At 38.2% G+C, this 26,861-nt stretch overlaps 1 protein-coding gene across 1 annotated transcript; it reads left to right on the forward strand.

The window, feature by feature from the left end:
• The first annotated feature begins 1,019 nt into the window (after nucleotides 1–1,019).
• On the forward strand, nucleotides 1,020–9,020 carry LOC121979998 (two-component response regulator ORR11-like). The gene is made up of 4 exons (XM_042531968.1): nucleotides 1,020–1,064; nucleotides 1,170–1,247; nucleotides 1,313–1,398; nucleotides 8,960–9,020. Exons 1-4 carry the CDS (start codon nucleotides 1,020–1,022, stop codon nucleotides 9,018–9,020), a joined length of 270 nt encoding a protein of 89 aa, XP_042387902.1.
• Nucleotides 9,021–26,861: the final 17,841 nt, after the last annotated feature.

Below are 26,861 nucleotides of genomic sequence, written 5' to 3' on the forward strand. Positions count from 1 at the left end.
GTTCGACGAATACTAAGATATGTGAAGAGCACAATTGATTATGGTCTTGTGTATAAAAGAATTGGAGACTGCAAGTTAGTTGGTTACTGTGATGCTGACTATGCAGGAGATCATGACACCAGAAGGTCAACAACTGGTTACTTATTTAAGCTTGGTTCTGGAGCAATTTCTTGGTGCAGCAAGAGACAACCAACTGTATCATTATCAAGCACTGAAGCTGAGTATCGAGGAGCAGCAATGGTAGCTCAAGAAAGCACATGGTTGATTCAACTATTAAATAACCTACATCAACCAGTTGATTATGCAGTTCCAATATATTGTGACAATCAATCGGCAATTCGTTTGGCGGAAAATCCGATCTTTCATGCAAAAACTAAACATGTTGAAGTGCACTATCATTTTATCAGAGAAAAAGTTCTCCAAGAAGAAATTGAGATGAGACAAATCAGTACAGATGATCAAGTTGCAGATTTGTTCACAAAAGGCTTGAGCGCCAGCAAATTCAAAAGGTTTCGTGATCAACTCGGCATAGTACAAAGGGTTGGTGTTGAGGGGGAGTGTTAAATATCAACTCCAACCCAAATAAAGGATAAAACTTATCCAATAAAAGATAAGAGTTATAGATAAGATTTGCTATTTAATTATTTATTTTTCTAATAGATAAAGATGACGACTTGGTAAAAGATAAAATTAAATATGTGGTCAAGAGTATTTTTCTCATTTCATGGATAAGAATTAGAATTTCAATGGCTAGGATTTAATTTAATTGAACGGTCCAGATTGAATGAAGAGTACTATAAATACTCTACCTTGTATTTAGTTTGATTGATCAATCAAGTATCAATTTGTGAGTCAAAGTTTTTTGTTTTTCTTCTTTGTCTTAGAATTGTGAGTGATCCACAAAAAGGGTGTTGTAGTGTTGTTATTGTTAGTGTAAGACAAGTAATTTATTTACTTGTTTGTTGGTCCAATTTTCAACACCCCTCCCCCTGCTTTTCTTCAGTTGCTTGATCGCAGTCATGGTTGTGAACAGTGGGACGAAAGCGCTGGAGCTATTGGGAATGGTGAGTCAATATATTTCCATGTCCTTTTCCCTTGGATTCATCGATCGATAGATGGGATTCTGATTGGAAAAATTGAGAATTTTCTCTCTTCCATTATTCTAGCAGGAACCAAACGTGAACATGATCATTACTGATAACTGGATGCCAAAAATGACAGGATATGAACTACTCAAGAGAATCAAGGTGAGAACAAACCTTTTCTTGCAATTTCGAATGTCAAACCCTAAAAAAGCTTAATATTGTGATAGGAATCCTCCAAGACGAGGGAAATCCCTGTGATCATAATGTCAATTGAAAATGTTCCTAATCAAATAAATAGATATCTAAAAAAATCTATTATTTCAATAAAAACGATCATCTTTTTCCTGATTCGATGATGTTTTAGTAGATGTTTGGAAAAAGTGTTAGGATCGACGGTCGCGACTAGAGAGGGGGGTGTGAATAGCCGACCCCAAATCTTCGTTTCTTTCTACAAATCAAGGTTAGCGCAGCGGAAATAAAAATAATAGAAACGAAAGCGGAGAAATCAAACCTCAATACGCGTCGATGTAACGAGGTTCGGAGATATACTCCTACTCCTCGGCGTGTCCGTAAGGTGGACGAAGCCTATCAATCCGTCGGTGGATGAGTCCCCGGAGAACCGGCTAATATATATACTCCTTCTGGGTGGAGAAACCTCGCCACAATGTCTTGCAACAGCAAGATAAACAGGAGTACAAGAATACAGCAGGAAACTAAGTACAATACAAAAATGTAATAACCCTAGCTTGCCTTCTTGTCGACTGGATGAAGCAGCAACTTCACGGGAATCCAACCACAGCACCAACTGTCCAGTTGAAGTCCCAGCAGAGGGAAGCTCACGCGAAGCTTCAGCGAAGAAGAGCTCAACAAAGCTCAAGCAGAAATACTTCAGCAGTCAGTAGTAAGAAGAGGAAGAAGAAGAAAACAACATGTTCTGTAGTGCCTCTCGATCCTTTTATAACCTCTGATATCCTGAGCCAACCTGCGAACCTGCAAGGCAAAAAGGCCAGAACACAGAAGACCGAAATAGCCTAGCCGTTGAGTCACAACGGCTAGGCCTGGACCGATCAAGCTCCACCCTGATCGGTCCAGGGTGCTGTTGATCGGTCATGGGGACCGATCAGGCTCTATGCTGATCGGTCCCTAGACCGATCAGAATGCTTTACAGAGAGTTGCCCAACTCTCTGTGCGTACCCTGATCGGTCCCGGCGACCGATCAAGCTTCATGCTGATCGGTCCCCAGACCGATCAGTAAGCTCACAGAGGCACACTGATCGCTTTCTGATCGGTCTCCAGATCGATCAGGAAACCACAGTATCACTGGATCGGTCTGCCGACCGATCCAATGGCTAGGTTAGAGCTTCCCAGCTCTAAACCCTAACGCCTGGTCTAGAGAACGAGCTACCGAGCCCTCTCTGACCTAGTCCGGAGAACGAGCTACCGAGCCCTCTCCGACTTCCACGTCCGGTCCAGAGAACGAGCTACCGAGCCCTCTCTGACCTAGTCCGGAGAACGAGCTACCGAGCCCTCTCCGACTTCGTCCGGTCCAGAGAACGAGCTACCGAGCCCTCTCCGACTCCATCCGATCCAGAGAACGAGCTACCGATCCCTCTCTGATCACAGTCCGGAGAACGAGCTACCGAGCTCTCTCCGACTTCCCATGCCAAGTTTCCATACTTGGACTTCTCCGTGCCAAGTCTCCATACTTGGACTTTTCCCGTGCCAAGCTCTCTGCTTGGACTTTTCACCAGATGTCTGGTCAACCTTAACCCATCTGGATTTCCCTTGCCTGGTTTCACTCACCAGGACTTTCCAACTGCCTGGCTTCACTCACCAGGACTTTCACAACTGCCTGGCTTCACTCACCAGGACTTTCCCATTGCCTGGCTTCACTCACCAGGACTTTCACCAACTGCCTGGCTTCACTCACTAGGACTTTCCCACTGCCTGGCTTCACTCACCAGGACTTTCACCTGGCTTCACTCACCAGGACTTTCACCTGGCTTCACTCACCAGGATTTTCACCTGGCTTCACTCACCAGGATTTTCCATCTGCCTTCCTGATCTAGAGAACGAGCTACCGAGCCCTCTCTGACCTAGTCCGGAGAACGAGCTACCGAACCCTCTCCGTCTTTCACTTCCAGTCCAGAGAACGAGCTACCGAGCCCTCTCTGACCTAGTCCGGAGAACGAGCTACTGAGCCCTCTCCGACTTCCACTTGCCAAGTTCCCATACTTGGACTTCTCCGTGCCAAGTCTCCATACTTAGACTTTCTCCCGTGCCAAGCTCCCTGCTTGGACTTTTCCGTGCCAAGTCTCCATACTTGGACTTTACTCGTGCCAAGCTCCCTGCTTGGACTTTTCACCAGATGTCTGGTCAACTCGAGTCAGGTCAACCAGGTCAACCTTGACATAATGTTGCACCAACAATCTCCCATCAAAATACAACTCTTCTGTTCTCGTCAAACATCAAAATACATACAACTCGAGTCAGGTCAACTCGAGTCGGGTCAACTAGGTCAACCTTGACCTAAGGTTGCACCAACAATCTCCCCCTTTTTGATGTTTGACAATACCTTTAAGTTAGGCTAATCCAATAGCCTCAACTTTCTTCATGCCACTAGGTAATGAAACATAAGTTACAACCTTACATTCTCCTTCTAAGAAGGCAACCTCCTTCTTAGATAATGAAGACATAACTTAAACTCTTCATTCTCCCCCTATTGGCACACATCAACAAACTCTCCCCCTGAAGAGTAAGTTATCGTTGTTCACAACTTCACTCGTTGTGATCAACAAACTCTCCCACTAACTCCAATGTTCTTCCTTGAACATTCTCTAGACATTCTCCATTCTCCCCCTTTTTGACACACATCAAAAAGAGTGAATCAAGGTCAAGAGTTTCTTCCTAATGAAAGTCCCATACCTTTCATTGAAACCCTTAATTTCCCCCTTAATACTAATGTCAATAGTCAATTTAGTGATAATCCCATATCACTCATGACAACTCCCCCTAAAGGTCAACTCCCCTTGACCAATAGGTAAAACTCCCCCTAAAAGTCAACTCCCCCTTGACCATTGCACCAATAATATCTTGGAGAGTTTCAAACCTTTAGAAATCTAAACCACCAACTTCCATAGCTAAAATTTCAGTCAACAGTCGAAAAATCAGCATTTGGCACGCTCTGATCGGTCACCAGACCGATCAGCCTTCACTGGATCGGTCACCAGACCGATCCACACTCTCCTGGATCGGTCCTAGTGACCGATCCACACTTTCCTGGACCGATCAGAATCCTCTCTGATCGGTCCACAAGTTTGATATCAGAATTTCTGATTTTCCTCCCGAAATTCAGAAACTCCTAGAAAATTCCAAAAATTGTAAAACTTTGAGGATACATTCCTCATAACATATACTATCAAGAAAAAATAGTTTTCTATGAAAATAACTTCCATTTTCAAATCTTGATACAAAGTTCGAAAAGTTTTGAAATAGCTCAAAGTTTCAAAACTTTGTATCAACTTGCTCAATGATGAATGCTATCACTAGAAAAGCTTCATCAAGGTTTTTCAAATCACTTTTGAAATGATTTTAAACCATTTAATTTAGGACCACAATCTTAGGGCTAAATGTACATGACTTGTACACAAGCTTTCCCTATGATCCTCAATTTCGAATTAGGCTCATCTAGGTACAAGAACTATGCACCTTGATCCTAACTCATAATCCTAATATCTCACACACATTTAAGGTGTATCAAACACATCCAAGTCAATTTTGATGTGAGATATGGGTTTAGGTCATCTTAAGCTAAGTTCTCATGCATTTTCTAAACAACAATTTGATTTCCATATCAAATTGAGTTTTTTATCCTTAAATCAAATTAATTGATTTTAAATGCAAAAGATGATGACATGGCATATAATGATATCATAAGTAAAAACATGTGCCAATGTCATGATGTCATGTAATAAAGTATGAAACTTAAATAGAGCATGACATTTAACTAACCTAAGCATTATCATGACATTTCAAATAATAATAAATTAAGTATGATGTCATGACATGGCATATGGCAAACAATATATGGCAAATAACATGTAAAGGTATAGAAAATACCTAACTCTAGCCTTAGTTGCCATTTTTGATCATTTTGCCATAAAATCCATATTCCTAAGTGTATTAGACCTAAAATCATATACTAAGGATTTTTATATCACTATGTGCCAATTAGATTGACCCTAGAAAACTCTTCAATTGTGATTGGCACATCCTAAACACCTTAGGAATAATTTTTCATTTCATTTCCAAGGCTTGATTACACCTTGAAAATTCCTAAAGTGCCACCTTTTGCCATGATTAGGTTAACTACCTATTCAAGTAAGGTTGGCACACCCTAACTCATCTAGCGTGATGAAATCACGCTCCTAGGAACCCAATACCTATTGGAGCTCATTGGGTTCACTAAATATTCACTAGGGATGTCTTCCCTAGCAACCCTCCTAATGACCCTCCTAGGCTTTAAAGCCTTGGTCATTTGGGACTCATCAAGATCCACTCTAGAGGTGACTCCCCTTGTGACCTTGGTGATGGTCTTCCTAGCCCTAGATTTTGTTCCATAATCGAATGGAACATTATGATAAGTGGGCTTGACCACTTGGGACTTAGGTTTGTGACCCAAACCTTTCTTGTCCTTGGACATTGGTTTTTGACCCTTAAACCCTAGAGATGACTTCTCCAAGTTCTTAAGAGCCTTTTCCAAAGTATCAAGTCTTGACCTCAAGACTTGATTTTCCTTCTCTAATACCTCAATTTTTAATTTTTCATTTTTCTTTGAGATATTCCTAGGCATATGTCTAGATGATTTGGGATTTCTACCTAGATTTTCCTTAGCCTTAGATGGATTAATCCTAGGGTTGGTATTTCTAGTGTTGTCCTTACCTAGACTAACATGCTTGGTACCTAAGCACATGTATTGGTTTCTAGGGTTATCATGCTTGTTATTATCGACAAGTACAATAAAGCTACTAGCATGTTTCTTACTATAATTGCAAGAATGAGCTTTAAATGTTACCTTAGGGTTTGCCTTAGCTCCCCCTATACACGTGCTTTGTCTCTTTTCCTTGTGAGGCTGCCTCCCCCTTGGACATTGACTCCTATAGTGTCCCCTTTGATTGCATTGAAAACACACCACGTGCTCCTTGCCTTTACGTATCGGGACTCCGGCTTTCTTGACCTTTGGCGCCGATGGGGACTTTCTAATCCTCTTTGGACACTTACTCTTGTAATGCCCAAATTCCCTACACTCAAAGCACATTATGTGTAATTTATTTGAAATTAAATGGCTTGAGTTACCTAGGGTTGAGGATGGATGTGAGCTCTCTTCTTCATCCCTTCCGGATATAGAAGCTTCTTCTTCTTGCTCCGATCTTGAAGAGGAACTCTCCTCCTCTTCTTCCTTAGATGTTGAGTAGCCCTCAACCTCTAAATCCATGCCTCCATGATGTGAGCTACTTGGCTCACTTGACTCCTCTTCATGACTTGAAGTGGAGTTCTCCTCATGGAACTTTGCCAAGTTATTCCACAACTCCTTGGCATCGTTATATCCACCTATCCTACACAAAACATCATTAGGTAAAGAAAATTCAATGATTTTCGTTACCTCATCATTGATGGTTGATTGGTGGATTTGCTCCTTCGTCCACTTCTTCTTCTCCAAAAGTTCTCCTTCTTTATCCAATGGAGGAGTAAAACCTAATTGCACACACCTCCAATTTTCTAGGTTAGTCATAAGAAAGTACTTCATTCTTACCTTCCAAAACACGAAGTCATCGCGATTGTAGAAAGGTGGAATTGTGACGTCTTCTCCAAATAACTCCATTCTCTAGCTTGTGCTCCCTTGGGTGTTAATCCGTCGAAGAGCAACCTTGCTCTGATACCACTTGTTAGGATCGACGGTCGCGGCTAGAGAGGGGGGTGTGAATAGCCGACCCCAAATCTTCGTTTCTTTCTACAAATCAAGGTTAGCGCAGCGGAAATAAAAATAATAGAAACGAAAGCGGAGAAATCAAACCTCAATACGCGTCGATGTAACGAGGTTCGGAGATATACTCCTACTCCTCGGCGTGTCCGTAAGGTGGACGAAGCCTATCAATCCGTCGGTGGATGAGTCCCCGGAGAACCGGCTAATATATATACTCCTTCTGGGTGGAGAAACCTCGCCACAATGTCTTGCAACAGCAAGATAAACAGGAGTACAAGAATACAGCAGGAAACTAAGTACAATACAAAAATGTAATAACCCTAGCTTGCCTTCTTGTCGACTGGATGAAGCAGCAACTGTCCAGTTGAAGTCCCAGCCGAGGGAAGCTCACGCGAAGCTTCAGCGAAGAAGAGCTCAACAAAGCTCAAGCAGAAATACTTCAGCAGTCAGTAGTAAGAAGAGGAAGAAGAAGAAAACAACATGTTCTGTAGTGCCTCTCGATCCTTTTATAACCTCTGATATCCTGAGCCAACCTGCGAACCTGCAAGGCAAAAAGGCCAGAACACAGAAGCCCGAAATAGCCTAGCCGTTGAGTCACAACGGCTAGGCCTGGACCGATCAGGCTCCACCCTGATCGGTCCAGGGTGCTGCTGATCGGTCATGGGGACCGATCAGGCTCTATGCTGATCGGTACCTAGACCAATCAGAATGCTTTACAGAGAGTTGCCCAACTCTCTGTGCGTACCCTGATCGGTCTCGGCGACCGATCAGGCTTCATGCTGATCGGTCCCCAGACCGATCAGTAAGCTCACAGAGGCACACTGATCGGTCTCCGGACCGATCAGGAAACCACAGTATCAGTGGATCGGTCGCCGACCGATCCAATAGCGTAGCTAGGCTTCCCCTAACGCCTGGTCTAGAGAACGAGCTACCGAGCCCTCTCTGACCTAGTCCGGAGAACGAGCTACCGAGCCCTCTCTGACCTAGTCCGGAGAACGAGCTACCGAGCCCTCTCCGACTTTGTCCGGTCCAGAGAACGAGCTACCGAGCCCTCTCCGACTCCATCCGATCCAGAGAACGAGCTACCGAGCCCTCTCTGATCACAGTCCGGAGAACGAGCTACCGAGCTCTCTCCGACTTCCCATGCCAAGTTTCCATACTTGGACTTCTCCGTGCCAAGTCTCCATACTTGGACTTTTCCCGTGCCAAGCTCTCTGCTTGGATTTTTCACCAGATGTCTGGTCAACCTTGACCCATCTAGATTTCCCTTGCCTAGTTTCACTCACCAGGACTTTCCCACTGCCTGGCTTCACTCACCAGGACTTTCACAACTGCCTGGCTTCACTCACCATGAATTTCACCAACTGCCTGGCTTCACTCACCAGGATTTTCCATCTGCCTTCCTGATCTAGAGAACGAGCTACCGAGCCCTCTCTGACCTAGTCCGGAGAACGAGCTACCGAGCCCTCTCCGTCTTTCACTTCCGGTCCAGAGAACGAGCTACCGAGCCCTCTCTGACCTAGTCCGGAGAACGAGCTACTAAGCCCTCTCCGACTTCCACTTGCCAAGTTCCCATACTTGGACTTCTCCGTGCCAAGTCTCCATACTTGGACTTTCTCCCGTGCCAAGCTCCCTGCTTGGACTTTTCCGTGCCAAGTCTCCATACTTGGACTTTACTCGTGCCAAGCTCCCTGCTTGGACTTTTCACCAGATGTCTGGTCAACTCGAGTCAGGTCAACCAGGTCAACCTTGACCTAAGGTTGCACCAACAATCTCCCATCAAAATACAACTCTTCTATTCTCGTCAAACATCAAAATACAACTCGAGTCAGGTCAACTCGAGTCGGGTCAACCAGGTCAACCTTGACCTAAGGTTGCACCAACAAAAAGAAGCAGAAGATTTCTTGTTGAAGCTTGTGAGACCATCTGATGTATCTCGTTTGTCCAGCTAGATCAAATTGTAGCTGGAGAAGGCAGAGGAGGACGAAAGATGAATCTCCTATCCACACAATTTTCTTCGGCTTTGCTCTCGTCTAGAAATGAATTCATTTCATGAGCAAGGAATTGTGATCATGGAGACCTCATCATCTTCCATGGATCTCACCTTGTACTTTTTGATTTATATTCTAATTTGAGCGTGCTTCTTTACTTGCGAAAGTATAGGTTAATTTTTAGATTTTTCGGTAGGATTTTGTTTGATTATTTGTTTATTTTACTATAATCATTAATTTGATTTAGTTTTTGGATTTTGCACCTAACTGTTAGGATGTATACTATAAGCTTAGCTTTTGTATGAACATCTATTTTTGAAATATTTTGAAATGAGAACCACTTTGGTCAAATGTTTGTATTTTATATTATATATATGTTAATGCAGTTGTCCATTTAATTTATATTGTAGATAACATGGTGTGTGGTGCCGCACAGAAAATCATGTTATCGGTTCCTTATAACTTATAAATAGTAGCTCACAACCAAGATGGATTGGGACAAACCATTAGAATGGTTGTAGTGTAATTTGGTATTAATCTGTCTTGACTATAAAATTATACTAGTGCACTATGTGTGTATTGAGCAGGACCATTTGAGGTTGTTCGATTTATACTGACTACATAAAAGAATAGAACCTCTGTTATTATGAATGTGCATCCTCTTAATCCCTATATAATAACAAGCATGTATACTTCGTATTTATTTCTTTAACTTATCAATGGGTGAGATTTATTCGTTAAATCAATAGGCCCGATGAGTTGGGAGATAGTATTATTTATATGGTGTGTTGTTGATTATAGAAAGAATTTGTGCCTTAATTATTTAGGTTGATGATATCCCCTTGAAGAGCTCATAAGGATTATCATATAAACCCTGCAAGTGGACTTAGTCCGGCATGATAATAAAGTTGAGTGGTACTACTCTTGGAATCAAATGTTAATTAATTGAGTTATCAGTAACTCATTTAATTAACAGACATACTATATCTTAAACACGGAGAGATTAACGCACTCATGATAAGAAGGAGCTCATATTGTAATATGGGATTGGTACGGTAATTTAATAATAACTCTTTAGTGGTATGGGTTATTATTGATGGATTTGGGTTGGGCGTTCAAGCCCTACACAGGAAGCTCAAGCCCATCAGTAGGCCTAAACCAATTCCTCCACTAGGTTCCTATTGTAGTCTTTATATAAAGCCTCGCATCCACCCATCCATAACTTGGTTTGGTTTAATTAGGTTTGGTTTAACTTGATTTGGCTTAACTTGGTTTGGCTTAACTTAGTTTGGTTTAACTTGGTTATAGAAAGGGAGATTTTTTCTAAACAGAATTCTGTTATTTTTCTTTCTTTGTAACCGACGGTAAGCCTATAAAAAGGAGTAGGTGGTGGCTCCTAAAACCTAATTAATTTTTCTCTCTTCTCCTCCTTGTGGTCGGCGCCCCTCCCTTTCCTCCTCACCTAGGGTGAGCGCCCCTCCCTTTCCTCATCACCTAGGGTGAGCGCCCCTCCCCTTCTCCCTTCTCCCTTGCTAAGAGACGGCGGCCCCTCTCCTTGCTAGGGCCAGAGGCCCCTCTCCTTGCTAGGGCCGGCGGTCCCCTCATTGCTAAGGTCAGCGTCCCCCTCTTCTATTCCTTGGTGGGCGGCGACTTGAAGAAGAGGAAGAAGAAGAGAAAGTGCCCCATCCTAAGAGCTCCTTTTGTAACTGGCAGTTTGGAAATCGAGAAGAGAAGGAGGGTGGTGTTGTCTTGGTAGATTGTCGCTAACACGACGTCCAAGAAGAGGAGAGGAACATGGCAGAAGATCAAGAGGTCTTTAGCTACAAAGAAAAGGTACAACTAGTTCTTTAATTCCGCTGCATAATTAGTTAGTTTTCTTTGTATCATTTTTGGAATACCAACACAAGAGGCCAGCGATCTTGTACTTCGATCAAGGTGTGCTTTGATCCGTCAAGAACTTGCTTGACTGATCAAACACATGTCTGATCGAGCATGCGGGTTGCTAGGAAAAGTTCTGTACTTGTATAATTTTTATACAAGGAAATTTAAACAGAATGGAATTCCAGCGCCTTCACTAACTCCCTTGCGATGATATGTGTAGTTAAAGTGAAGCACAAGTTGTATTGCTATGGCTCTCATTGTCTGCATTCGTATTTATAAGCAATCAATTGTTTGTTTTTGATGTTCCATAGATTTTTGTCTCGTTTCTTGTTTTCACTATGTTTCTGACTGCATTTAGATTACCATTAGGTATTATTGTGAAGCAAGATTTTAGAATGTTACCATCTTATCACTTCTAATATCTTCTCCTTTTCATCCTTTCGTTTGGTTTTGTTGTAGGAATTTTTTGATTTCCTTGATGGATCAGTATGATTCTATGAATCACTCATCAGAACCTAGGCACGAACTTCTAAGAGATTGAGTTGAAGCAGAAGGATTGTAATTGTTTTGAAGTTGTTCCAATTCAAGGTTCATTATCATTTGAAAAGATCTTCTATGTTGTACTGCATGCATACCAGTTATTGGCATAAAGCAATGATGAAATTATTCTGGTTAGGGTGGTTGTGTAAAGAGAAGAATAGAGAGAGGAATAATTTTGAGAATAATTATAATAAAATTATTTGAATAATCCAAATACTAATATGATTTGATTTGATAATTTGATCCGGTCAATTTGGATAATTCTATTATATCTCTTTTAGGTTGGACCTCAACATCGTCAATATCTCTATGTTGGTGCTTGGATGCTTATGAATGGACTGCCATACAACATCAACAGTACCAATCTTGTAATCATTCATCTTCTACCAAATAATGACTTACTCGGCCCTTATTTTTATATTTCAAACTAAGCTATTGTGATTCCAAAGTCCTATTTTAAGAGAATTGTCACCTAAGGAAGTGACATCTAATATATATACAATGGTGGATGTCCTCCTTCATCAAATTTAAATCGAGCTGCAATGTGGACTTCCTTCATCAAATTTTTGCTTTTTTATTTGGACACTTGAGCTACTTCCATTGGATATTATAGTTCTTGCTCTTATTGATCAGGATGATGACCCTTATGCCCTACACATTGTGGTATGCTTTGTCGAACACTTTATTGATATTTTTCATTGTAGTATGCTTCTAATACATACTAATGAAGAAAAATCATAATAAGCTAGTTAAGTATGAGAGTGTGGCATCTTTAGTTTATCTCACATTAATAATATTCAACTCCTTAGAGTAACATGGTTCTTTATGTTTTTAATTTTGACCTTGCTCACTATTTTGTTATATTTGCATTTAATCCATGTTAGGCTTGTACAAGGCTAATTTCAACTAGCATTCATGTTCTTATTAAAACATAATGTGAAACATGATATTTAACTTTTATGTGGAAGATAGAAAAGGTAAGTATTGAATTGTCATGAGATTAACAAACAAGTTGTTCCATCTGATCTTATTTGTGTTCATAACAACTTTTTTGGCACAAAGTTCAAAATTGATCTTTACTTGAATCAAATTAATACCCAAGCTTTAGAAATAGATTGTAAAAGTAGTCAATGTTGATCATTTGTCATATGAAGAGAAAATAAAACAAATAACTTGTGCTAAAACTAAAAAAAATTCTTTGCTAAACATGCTTTATATGATTCCCCTCTCAAAAGTGGCACCAAAATATCCTATTGAGAAATTATACATTTTCAAGATAAAAGGAAATAATCATTCCGCAAAGTGATTATCCTAAAAGTAATCTTCAAAATAAATGAAGTATACTTTGAGGTGACATGAAAAAAAATCCAACCAAATACTAAAATATCATAAATTCATCAATTAGTTCAGCTAATAAATTATCAAGCATATACTCATAATTCTCATAACTTATTAGTATTGTAGGAATTAAAATTTGTCAGCATTTCTATTTGTTATATTGAACATTATCAATTGTATTTTCTTGAATTTTTTTTAATGCACGATGAATTTTTAATCACAGATAAATCTTCTCGACAAACCTAAATTCCAACAATGGATTAGAATGTACTGTATTGATCGTTCTCCTGAACATTGGGCCCACAATCAACTTTCAAAAAGAGTTGAATTGCAAAAAGACTCTTGGCAATCATCTCTCATGGAAGGATCGGTGAGGCTTATTGTAGATGATTTCTATTGTCATTCTATTTGTACATCAATGATTGATACTTCAATATACATATCAATCTTTGCCTCAAACTGTTTGTGCATATCTAAAATTTTTCATGAAGTTGTTATGCTTATCCTATCAACTGCTTCCGTGGACTAGTTCTTCTAGACTTGTAATAAAAGTAGAGAGAAATATATAACTACTAGCATGGGTGATGCAATGTATAGCTTATTCAATTAGGTTATCATAAATAGTATTTATCTCAAGGTTGCTAGCTAACTATCTGTACCTTTGTAAATAATGTGGACGTAGAGTACCTAGATATTTTATCTGATAATCTCTTCTAGAATATAATACACTAATTAAAATATTGAAATGTAGTTGGGTAGTTTGATTAGTGTAAAAGCAATGCACTTGCCCAAGTGCTTAAGCTCTGAAACAATGCTAGTTTAGCTCAATCAACTAAATCATGCACTGGAGAGCTTTAACCTAGTATCGCCTAAGCGACTCTCATATGAACCACTAGGACTCATCATGGCCCTTAGATTTTGACAAAGATGATAAAACTTACTAACATAGAACTACCTGCACAAGTGACACTAATGTCACTCGGATGACTATCAAACATGCTACAACATAGCTAAATAACTTATTATTACAATTCTCATACTAATGTTAAAAGTATATAATTAGTTCAAGAAATTATAAATGTTGGCATCATTCTATATTTTTGGGTATTGTAAAAGACAACGATTTTTGTGGTGTTATAAAACATAAAAGACAACGGTTTTATACTATCCATTATCTTTATTTCAAAACCTATATCATGTGTCACTTTCTCATAAACAGATAGTACATGCTTGACTCCAAAAGCATTTGTTTCATTGTATCTTAATGGCAGTGTTTAACATAAACACTTGCATCTTGAAATAAATTACCATGATATGAATATTATTTTTGAATAGGTTCAACCTGTGGAACTTGAGAAATTCTTGTCAAAAGGTGTATACATGCTTCTTTATGCTAGGTGAGTCAAAAAGAGTAGGTCTTATAGTGATTGATTGTATTTGTTTCCTTGATTTTTTTTTTTTTTTTGAATTTTTATGCAATATTCTTAACAGACACCTTTAGATTAGCTTAAATAGAATTTAATCTTTGAGAAGTTTAAACAAAATAAATATTTTTGGAACTGAGCATCCAATAGATGATGTCTTCTTATGAACATAAATCTTATTGCAGAGAAAAAAGTAGAATTATTTCTAAAAAAATTGATCTTGGGATGATTTAGAAAAAGAAATATTATGGTGAATATTTTTATACCTGAAGTAAAATATCCTGGAGGAAAGAAAAAAATATATTTTTCCATCACTTTGTAGTGAAAAAGAGGAGAAATAAGAATGTTCCATGCTTGAAGTGTAAGAGTACTCTGCGACAAATAATGCAGCAATACCTTTTTTAGATCCTAGAATCCCATGTAAACTCTTAAATTTTTTCCCCCACCTTATATTCTCGTTGTCAATTAGATAAGGAACACTTACTAATGCCTTTAGAAGCAACAAATAGTCTATTTTGCATATCACATTTGCTAAAAGGAATGAAGGTTGATAGACTTGTATTATTTACTATTCTCAGCTACAATGTTGACAAGCTGGCATCTACTGGTTACCTTTTGTTCTCTTCATGTTGCATTGTGGATGAAACTTGTTGAGCACAAACCTTTTGACCAAAAAGTGGTGATAGGTTTTCAGATACTGAATGGAATCTCAATTAGACTATTAAATTTAAGTCTAGGTTTCAACTATGTAGGTTTTATCAGGTACAATGGAATCTCAATTTTCCTGCCTGTATGCATATTAAAGATATTATATTATGTCTGAATGCATGCTGAAAATTAATTACTATTACTGTAATTATTTTTATTTTAATATTATTTCGACCTAATTATCTTAGTAGTCAATAAGGTATCGTAACTTTTCAGTAAATTTTATGCTTATGTTAGTAGCTCTAATTTAAGTATATGTAGTTCTAAAAGCTCTATTACTTCATTATTTAGTCATGTATTTATACGTATGAAGGAAATCTTAACTTTATTTGTAGTATCAAATATGGTTTTAGATCGGTGACCTTGTAGTCCTTATATATTTGGAAAAATAGTTGGACAAAATGAGTAAGGTGAAAAAAAATTCCATTTGCTAGAGACAAGGTATATTTTGTACTATTAACATTTTCAAATTTTTATTATACTCATCTTATGCTTAATTAAGCTTTTATATTTTGTTGTCTAACATAGCTTATCATTTATTCTCTAGGATTCTATTTGGATAGAGAAGGAAGCCATAATCTTCTTGCTGGGTTTCTTGATTCAATAATAGGGATCCAACAAAGTTAGACGAGGGCATTTCCACCTCAATTAGAAACATGGGATCAATACAATCTTAGAGATGCTCGTGCTCAATTTATAGTGAGTTCATGATATTAAAGCATAAAATGTAACATAGTTTCATAATTCAAATATTAGCCTATCTAGTTTCTAATTGACCTTAGTCCATAAAAAATTTTTGAGGCATATAGACAAATAAAATAGATGATCTGTTTTGTTACTATTGATGGGTGGCTCATATTTAGATTAAAGTCGATGCTAGAGATGTCATAAAAGAAAAATCTATTAAGATTTTTTGTAATAAAATTCTGTTACGATTTTATATAATAGAATTTTGTTACAGTTTTTCATAATAGAATTCTGTTACGATTTTTTCATAACAAAATTCTATTACGATTTTACTAGGTTCACAACAAGAAAATTATCATTTAACGACGGACTTAGAGACGGAAATATAATTCCGTCTCTAATTAGAGACGGAAGTATATTTCCGTCTCTAATTAGAGACGGAAATATACTTCCGTCTCTAATTTCGCCGTTTTAAAATTTTAAATGAGTGAATCCGTAAAAATTAGCGACAGGAATAAATTATCCGTCTCTAAATAGAGACGGATATTTTGATTCCGTCTCTAATTAGGGATGAAATATTTATTCCTTCGCTATTCAAACAGGGAATTAAGCCCCACCTAGGCGAATTAGAGACGGAACTATTAATTCCGTCTCTAACTAGAGACGGAACTATTAATTCCGTCTCTAACTAGAGACGGAACTATTAATTCCGTCGCTATGGTTGGGATTTAGGGCACGGGTTCTTCACTTCGGCCTCTCCATCTCCTGCATTTCCTCTCCTCCGGCGCTCGAATATTTGTCGGCGCTGGACTCCGACTCGAGCTCCGTCTCCTGCATTTCTCTCCGTCTCCTCCGGTGTCCTCTCCTCCAGCGTCCTCTCCTCAGACACTCGAACAGTTGTCGCTGCCAGACTCCGACTCGGCTCAACGCAGTCTTTTCGTCATCCTTGCCAACGAGCTTCTTCCTTGTAGAGTGTGCTCCGTCGCTGGTGATTTCTCTTTTCTCCTCAATCTCTGTTCCTTTCTTGACTTCCCCGTCCGGTCATCGAATCTCTGGCTGCTGTTCCAGTAGGAATAGTGGAAGCGCCACGAATCTCTGGTGATTTCTCTTTTCTCCTCAAATACATGCTTCATTTTACTGATTCTGCTGCTTGCAAACTCATGTATAGCTTCTCTTTTATAGAAAAAATCTAATTGTGAAATTCATGTTTCTTTTGAGAAGGTTGTTTGTTGCTTTGAATTTGGCTGCCCTTCTGATTGTCAACCAAAATGAAAGAAACCTGTGCATTTTAGTAGAGAAGTCCATTTGTAGGTTTATAATTAGTTCTCATCAACGATGCACAAATATCCTAAAATAGTTCCACCTTATCATCGATAGTGATTTGTCATGATTTTGACTAATGGAGAAGTTATCCCTCAATGAAAATGATTAAATACATGTAATTGTCTATTGCTTGTGCAGTCATTCATTTATAGATATTCAGTTGTTTGAAAATTAGAACATGAGTGTATTTGATTTTCATTCTTGTAAAGTTAGACTGAAATTTAAAAAAAAGATAATCAAAATACATATGAGAATATCATTGACTGAGACATAGATATAGACTTAACCTAACCAAAGATGATCAAAATGGCCTTGGTATAGGGATATGAATATAGAAAGTCAATGGAAGGATTTACATTTCATATTGTAGTAACTTCTAAAGCTTCCAGTAGCTAAAGCCAAAATAATATATTAAAGATAGATTAAAACTAGGCATACAAACAAATCTAATAATCCATGGATAAAAATCAAAAGGTAAGGACCAAGAGGAAATATGAAGAAATTTGAATAACTAAGAAAACAAGAAAGAGAAAGGATTGATGATGATTTAGAGACCAAAAAATAAAACACCATACGACTGCCACCTATTATGATATGATATTTTGATAACACTTATGAAATTGATTTAAAATTATCTAAATGTGTATTTTTTTTTTATTTTTTTTAATTTAAATGTCAACTTCTTAATTATATACTTAATATTTTGTATTCATGGTATGGTTTTTGAATATATTGAATTATATGTGTAGTACCTCTATTATATTAATTATATACTTACTAAGTAATCAATCTTATGTTTATTAGGATACAATGTACTTGAACAAAGATTGGATGTACAATCGATTAGAAAATGGATTTATCCGAGATGAATATTTTGCTGGAGTTGAAGAGTTTGTGAACTTTGCGAAGAGTCATCCAGAATGTATGGATGGTGTCACGTTACGTTGTCCGTGTAATTATTCCAAATGTAGAAATAAAGCTTTCCATGATGAGGATACTGTCAAAGTACATCTATGTAAAAAAGGATTTGTTCCAAATTACTACAACTGGTATTGTCATGGAGAGCCTTATTTGTCTCACCGTATTGGAACTTCGGTTGCTTCTTCATCAGACACAACTCATGTAGGGGAATCATCATCTAATGAGAATGCAATGCAATCAATGGTTTATGACGCTATAAACGCTGTTGATCATTCAAATATAGATGATGTACCAACACTTGAAGTTCAACAAATGTATGACATGTTAAAGGCTAGTGAAAGAGAAGTGTAGGAAGGGATTCCATCTGGTCATTCCCAATTATCAGCTACTGCAAGATTATTGAACATAAAGGCAGAGCATCATTTTTCAGAAAGATGTTACGATGACATCTGTCAATTGATGTCTGAGTTACTTCCTACTGATAACATAATGCCTGATAGCTTCTACACTACAAAAAAAATTGGTGAGAGGTTTAGGTTTGCCGGTAGAGAAGATTGATTGTTGCATTAATAACTGCATGATATTTTGGAAAGAAGACAGTGAACTGACTGAATGCAGAATATGTACTCACCCTCGTTATAAGCATAGTAGTCGAATACCAGGGAAGAAAAATAAAAAGATTGCATGGAAAGTTATGTATTATTTCCCGTTAATTGCTAGACTCCAACGCTTGTACGCATCTACTGCAACAGCAAGCTACATGAGGTGGCATCATGAGCATGTGCACGAAGAAGGTATAATGTGTCATCCTTGTGATTCGCCTGCTTGGAAACATCTTGATATAACATTTTCCTCATTTGCAATGGAACCACGTAATGTGAGACTTGGACTTTCTGCAGATGGATTTCAACCATTTGGTCAGTCTGGACAGCAATATTCATCTTGGCCAGTTATAATAACACCTTACAACTTACCGCCATGGATGTGTATGAAAGATGAATTCATGTTCCTTACTGTACTTATTCCAGGACCAACTAATCCAAAAGAAAAGATTGATATTTTCTTGCAACCTCTGATTGCCGAGTTGAATGAATTATGGAATGTAGGGTCAGTGACTTATGATGTTGCAAGCAAAACTAATTTTAGATTGCATGCTGCATTATTATGGACAATCAGTGATTTTCCAGCATACTCAATGTTGTCGGGATGGAGCACGGCTGGTAAATTAGCATGCCCATACTGCATGACAGAGTCTGATGCATTTTCATTACCCTGCAGTGGGAAGATATCTTGGTTTGATAATCATCGTAAATTTTTACCAGTTGATCACCCTTTCAGGCGGAATAAGAAAAATTTCATTAGGAATGTTGTAGTCAGAAAACTTCCTCCAACAGTCAAGTCAGGTGAAGAAATCCTTGACCAAATAGACAACTATGGTTTTCTACCAGTAGCTGAGACTAATTCTGATGAGATAAATAAATACATTGTTAGGCAGTGCAAGTGCGGTTGGAAGAAAAGGAGTATTTTTTGGGAGCTACCATATTGGAAGTATCTACTTATTCGACATAATTTAGATGTAATGCACGTTGAGAAAAATTTCTTTGATAATATTTTTAACACTGTGATGAATGTGCATGGAAAAACTAAAGACACTGCAAAATCACGTGAGGAATTAAAAGAACTAGTTAGCAGACCAGAGTTGCATCAGGATGAAACAACCAATAAATTCCCAAAGGCTTGTTATACATTGGACAAAGACAGTAAACAAGTTTTATGTAATTGGTTGAAAGAAATCAAATTCCCAGATGGGTATGCCTCGAATATGGCTCGATGCGTGGATATGAACAGGTTAAAGATGTTTGGAATGAAGAGTCATGACTGTCATGTATTCATGCAAAGACTTATTCCAATAGCTTTTCATGACTTACTTCCTCAAAATGTTTGGCAAGCACTCACAGAATTGAGTCTATATTTTAGAGATTTGACTGCGAGGTGTATTATGATCGATGATATGCTTCGTCTAGAAACAAACATTCCTCTCATACTATGTAAGCTTGAACGTATTTTTCCACCCAGTTTTTTTGATTCAATGGAACATCTACCAGTACATTTAGCGTACGAGGCATGAATAGTTGGTCCTGTCCAGTATAGATGGATGTATCCATTCGAACGGTTTTTAAGGAAATTAAAGAATAATTTTCGTAACAAAGCTAGAGTCGAGGGGTCAATCTGTAATGCTTATCTGGTTGAAGAAGCATCCTCATTTTGCTCCTATTATTTTTCTGATAATGTAAAAACCAGACATCGCAAGTGTCCTAGAAATTCAGATGATGCACAGCCTATAGACCCATCTATGCTTTCTATTTTTCAAGTTTCCTGGCAAGCCAATGGGAGCTTCTGTTTCTAGATGGTTAACTCCACAAGAATATCATGCTGCGAGGACATACATACTCTTAAACTGTGATAAAGTCAAACCCTACATAAAGTAAGTTGACTTCTTGAATCAAACATTTATCAAAAAATAAGTTGTTTCCCGATAGTGTATTTTTCTTAAAATTAACTTATTTTTCAGCTTGTATGAACAACAACTACAAGTACAAAATCCATCAATTCGTGCAAGTGAGATAGCTGAAAAGTTAGAGACGGAATTTGCATTATGGTTTCAAATCTATGTAAGTTAGAGCATAATTTTAATTTCTTACATCCATATTAAATTATCAGAGGCTTATTTTATATTCTACTATTGTTATAGGTGTCCGATCGGAGAATATCTAATGTGCAAGATTCCAGGATAATCAATCTTGCATCTGGACCTCTCCGTAAGATAATAGTGTACTCTAGCTACTATGTTAATGGTTTTAAATTTCACGTAACACAACGGGATTCACGCAGACTAACTTTCAATTCCGGTGTTTGTGTGAAAGGATCTATCAACAACAATAATTCTGAGTTTGATTATTATGGGAGACTTGAAGAAATCATAGAAGTTGAATATCTTGCTTTACCCATCAAAAGATATGTGTTATTTAAATGTTCTTGGTATGATCCGACTCCAAGAACAGGTACCAGAATGCATCCAAACTACAATTTAGTTGAGGTAAATGCAAACAAAAGCTTCAACAAGTATGAACCTTTCATTTTTGCGGTACAAGCGGGGCAGGTTTTCTATCTTGAATATCCCACGAAGAGGAGAAGAGCTAGTGAATGGTTAGCAGTTTGTCGAACAAAGCCACGCTCTACCATAGAAATGCCCAACGCTATCATGAACCAAAACCATGATGCATTTCAAGATGATACAATGGAGATATATTCAGTAGATTCTCAGATTCAATCAACATCTCAATTACTTGTAGATGTTAATGTACCTTATGAGGAGATAGATGATGGAGAAATATCCAGCAGCGAGGAACTTATTGAACTAACAGAGTCTAGTGAGGAGGATCTCCAAAATGTTAACGATTAAAATTGTTATATCTTCATGTTAAGCATTGTTAAGTTAAATTTTAGATCTAAATATTCATGGTTATATCACTTGTCTTACTCTATTAGTCATTATTATTTGTTTGATTAAACCTAGTGTGCATGCGTATGTGTTATAATGTAATTCTGCAGATATAGACATGTCTGATGCTGGTGGCCAGATTGTTCTACGGATTATCGGGGGTTGGTAAGAATTGGTGTTATTAGTCTTATTCGCTGCATCTATTTTTTTAACATATTTGGTTTATTTTATTTGTTAAATGTAGTTTTACCCCAGATGGTCATAGAGTAGCTGCATACATCACCTCGAAATTTAAAGAGCGATTTAGTCCTGCTGGTACTACATGGAAGCGGGTAGACCCGGATATGAAACAATTTTATTACGATGAGTTTTTGGTAAGCCAATTTAATTATCATGATTTTGTTATGCTTTTTATAATAATTTGTGAATGTATTATTGCAGAAAAGATATACTTGGGAGACAGAGCACGAGGTAGAATTTTATGCTACCTGGAACGCAGCTTGTGCCAAACTATACAAAGACATGCTATATAAAGTAAGACAAAAGGGAATAAAACCATCCTATGTACCTGAGAACATTTGGGATGCATGGCGAGCCATCTGGGCTACAGACAGATGGCAGGAAAATGCAATGAAAGCTCGAGCCAATAAAAAGAGTGAGCTAGCTAGCCCTAGTACCGGAGCGACAAAACATACAGCTGGATCTCAATCGATCGTCGAGCATGCCTTAGACTTGGTTAGTTTTCAATTTTAAAATTCTATAAGAGTTTTGTACCTAGACTATATCGATGGAATTATTTACATTCTTTAATATTCAGGAACATGATCTACAGTGACCCCCTACTTGTTGGGAGATATTTACCAAGGCACACAAGTCAAAAGATGGCAACTTTATAGATCGTCGATCATCGGCATTAGACGTAAGATTCTACACTTGAATATATTTAACTATTAATAATAATTATCTATCATTTTAGTAAATATCTGACAATACTTTTTTTTTAATGTAAATAGGAAGAAATTGCTGCTAGGGTTGCACAGGCGTCTCAGCCTAGTTTAGAGGGAGGTGAGGAGCAGACTCTATCCACTCACCAAATAAGTGAAATTTATTATGATGTGGTTGGTGGAAGGAAAAAGACCTCCACCCTATATGGTCTTGGGGCTCAGGCGAGAGTTGTATATGATCAGGTGATGGCTCCTAGGGCCAGGGGTCGTCCCAGCACATCATCGAGTGCATCCGAATCATCTGCTAGAGTAGACGTCTTAGAACAGGAAAACGCAGATTTGAAGACTCGACTCTCGACCTTGGAGGCTGAATTTCGAGCAAAGCGGCAATCCCGATTGGATCTTGAGAAAATTGGGCGGGATATGCAGGCCTTCTTGGATCAAATGAGTGCAACGCCGCATCGTTTTGCCTCTCAGGAGACTCAAGACCCTAATAATCCTCCTGATCCATAGATTGTGATAGGTATCTTGATGTTTAACTTTTAAAGTTTTTTTTTTCACTAATGAAACTATGTCTAACATTGTATTATATCTTTTCAGGAACGTTGATGTCTATACAACACCATCATCATATAACCAAACTAACTTTCAAGTATGTAAAATAAATTCATAATATTAAATTTTATATGTTACTCATAATTGTGAATTAGTTTATTCTTTGTTTTATTAGTAATCTATCGTATTAACATTTTTGCAGGATTGATTACTACTTGCTAGCTTAGGATTGGATTTTCTTTGCTAGATGGTGTTGTATTGTGCTTTTTAAATTTCAGATATTGTAGTACTATACAATCAGGTGTTTATGGTTGGAGATGTTTGGATATTTATCTATGTTTTTTGATTGGATATTTAGTTTAAGTTTTGTGCTTGGATTATTGTTTTGTGCTTGGATAAAGTTTTTTGTATGAATGTATTGTTATTTGGTGAGTTTTGTGTTGTTTGTATGTGATGGTTTAGATTATTATAAAATGTAAACAAGGATGACTGCAGGAACAAAAATGTGCTGCTGAAATCTCCAGGTATTAGAGACGGAATTTTAAAATTCCGTCTCTAATTTCTCCATGGAAAATACTGTTATAACGATATCTAGCGACGGAACTTTAATTTTCCGTCGCTGATTGTCCTGAAATTGTTTGAAATGTCGAAGCCTTGCGACGGAATTTAAATGTTCCGTCTCTAATTAGAGACGTAATTTTAATCAAATCAGAGAGAGGATTTTATTGTTAGCGACTGATGATTAAATTCCCGTCTCTAATATCTTAGAGACGGAATATATATTCCGTCGCTAAATTTAGAGACGGAATTTATATTCCGTCGCTAAATTTAGAGACGGAATATAAATTCCGTCTCTAATTAGCGACGGAATTTATATTCCGTCTCTAAATACAGCCAGCGACACAATTTGTATCGACGCAATGATTCCGTCGCTAATCAGTCGCTAAACTAGTTTAGCGACGGAATAGCGACGAAATTTTCCGTCTCTAATGCTGAATTTTTTTGTAGTGGTCTGGGGTTTATGCAATATTTATAGGAATTGTTGTAAACCTATTGCACAATCACAAGAATTATTGAATATAATTCAATTGTATAGAGAGAATTCTAATAAAGTTTCGATCGTTTTTGTAGAGTAGACACGCTGTCAAACCACGATAACTCTTCTCCTTCCTCGTGTTTGCTCTCCTTTTGTGTGTCTTTGTCTTGTTGCTCCGCACAATTCTTTCTCTCTTCCTCTTCTTCCACATTAGAGGTTGAGAGGTGTTGCCCCCTCTTTCCGCAACAAATAATATCAGAGTCATGGTTTAGATTAAATGTTATGTGGAGCAGCCTTAAATGAAAAAGTTGCGGGGAGGCCCAGAGCATGTCAGGGTGACTAGATGCGGATGTTCGTAGGGAGGCCTAGAGCAAGTTAGCGTGACCAGATGCTCACAGAGAGACATAAAGTAAGTCAAGGTGACCGGATGCTCGCGGGGAGACTCGGAGCAGGTCAGAGTAACTGGATGTTCACGGAGAGGCTCAGAACAGGTTAGGGTGACCGGATGCTCATGGGAAGGCCCAGAGCAAGTCAAGAGTAATCGGACACTGTACGGATGCTTACGAGGAGGCCTGGAACAGGTCAGGGTGGCCGGATACTCACAGCAAGGCCCGAAGCAAGTCAAAAGTCGTCGGATGCTCGTGGGGAGGCCCAGATCATGAGAGTAATTGTGGTCCTTCATTTGAGGGGAGGATTGTTGAGATTAAATCAAAGTCTCACATTGAAAAGATTTAGAAAATATCATGAGTTTAAAAGAATATAAGATATCTCTATTAGCATGAAACCTTTTCGGTAGAGTCAAGAGCAAAGCCATGAGGGTCTAGACCCAAAGAGACAATATCATGTCATTATGGAGATATGTATGTGGATATTCTTTTAAACCCATAATCTTTTCCAAATCTTTTCAATATAGAACTTTGATTGAATGTCAACATGTCCCAAACAATTTATCCATCATGCATGGCAACTTGAGATTATCGACTCAAGTCATCTCACATATAAATCTAAAACTTGAATTTTATACTTTAAAAATATATATCCCTCTTTAGATATCAAGCAAACAATTATCTCTAGTGTTGGCAAATCCAAATTCTCGTATCCGTCGATCAAGTTATAAGTGTCGTCCTCATGTGTCCAAAGAGTACTTTTGCATCTCTCGACTGAGATATAAGCATGGTCTCCACGCACTTAAAGACCTTCCAATCGGTAAATCAAGATTCTCGCGTCTTTCGACCGAGTTATAAGCGTGGTTCTCTCGTGCCTAAACTCAGTCATTTGCTCTCCGCCCACTCAACCGATCAGTCGGCACCCACTCAACCACTCACTCGGCACCTACTCAGCCACTTGCTTGACACTCACTTAGCCATCCACTGGGCACTCACTTAGTTGCTTGCTCAATACAAAAAAAAACTAATGTCGCTTATTCAATAATTTTCGCCCTGACTTTATAATCGGAAGCAATTCAACTCGGCGATGGGGTCCGAGAAGGAGGGAAACTAATTGCTTAGAGAAAGAGCAATTCAACCTAGAGATAGGCTCTAATAAAGAGGGAAACTAATTGTCTAGAGAAAGAGCAATTCAACCTGACTCCAGTCAAATCCTCTCAAGTATTAGACGCATGCAGTGAAGCTTGAAGAGAGAGAATTTGAAGAAATGCAAAACAGCAAAAGATGAAGAAAATAAACGAAGATGTGATTGGAGATTTTGTATTCTTTTTCCCAATTAATGAAGTGCGAGAAGAATCGAAGCAAAGTTTTTCTCCTTTTTCTTTTAGCTACCAAAAAAAAAACTGATATCGAACAAAATTAGAGAATAAAATAAACAATATCTTGGATGGCGATGTACCTCTATGTCGGCAGTGGAGAATATTTTTTGGAGTTAAAAAAAATTGATTCAAAAATATAAAAAAAATAAAGAAAATGAGGGGTTCTCAAGCTACCTTTATCACATTTGATGCCTAATTTAGTCATTATAAAACTACATACATTAGATAAGATTAAAGAATTGACAAAAAAAAAAATATTTCAAAAATACAAGCGAACTTGATAATTGCTTGCAACTTGAATACTAGAAAAATAGTCCAAACTTAATTAAAAATGATAAGAGTTACGTTTATCAAATCTTTCTAGTCTAAGCACACTTCATATATGAATTAATTATATGTTCATATTCCAGCATTAAACAAATCTATTATAAAAAATAATACCATTTGATATGGCAGAATTTTGCGGACCCTAAGTGTCCTGTATGGTCAAAAGTTAACTATCACTCAAAGTCAAAATGAGATAGACGTAACATGCAAAGGGTCAAACTCAACATAAGGAGATGCAGGTCTAATTGAGTTCGCTCAATACACTCCTCTCAAAGGTTTAAAGTTAGATCAACTATGGATCCCACCACCGACCACATCTCGGGCCAAGCTACCAACATCACCTATGTCTCAACCGACACCGGCCTCCCCTCTTAACCACAAATTCTGACATCATCATTTAGGTCTCGATCCATATTGTCGACACCTCGCCTCTCTGTCTCAGATCCTAGCATCATCATCCTAGTCTCGGGCCATGCCGCTGATACCTATCCTCTCAGTCTTAAATCCCAATACCATCATCTAGATAGGTCTCGACCTAGGTCACTAACACCTCCCCTCTCTGTCTCATTCGCAGACATCCCTTTCGACTCAGTCTCAGATCTAGGCAACTTAGTATCAACGATATCTCATCATTCCCCCTTATATCAGGCATCCTCTCTACAAGTCACAGACGCCCCACGGGCATAACTAAAGTGGTAAGTGGATCGGACTGACGGTGCGCTGGGGATTAGCGCTTCACACCCCCCCCCCCCCCTTCTCTCTCAATAAAAGTAGATAACGACTACGAATATTCTATGGCACGCGGCACTAAATGAATGTAGAGGTGGTTACGAGGTTGTCATCTCTGACCT

This window comes from Zingiber officinale, chromosome 5A, assembly GCF_018446385.1.
Source record: "Zingiber officinale cultivar Zhangliang chromosome 5A, Zo_v1.1, whole genome shotgun sequence".
NCBI lineage: Eukaryota > Viridiplantae > Streptophyta > Magnoliopsida > Zingiberales > Zingiberaceae > Zingiber > Zingiber officinale.

Coding starts and splice junctions, on each gene's coding strand:
- LOC121979998 (XM_042531968.1), top strand. CDS start 1,020: ATGGTTGTGAACAGTGGGACGAAAGCGCTGGAGCTATTGGGAATG. Junction 1,065..1,169: donor CGCTGGAGCTATTGGGAATG/GTGAGTCAATAT, acceptor TTATTCTAGCAG/GAACCAAACGTGAACATGAT. Junction 1,248..1,312: donor AACTACTCAAGAGAATCAAG/GTGAGAACAAAC, acceptor ATATTGTGATAG/GAATCCTCCAAGACGAGGGA.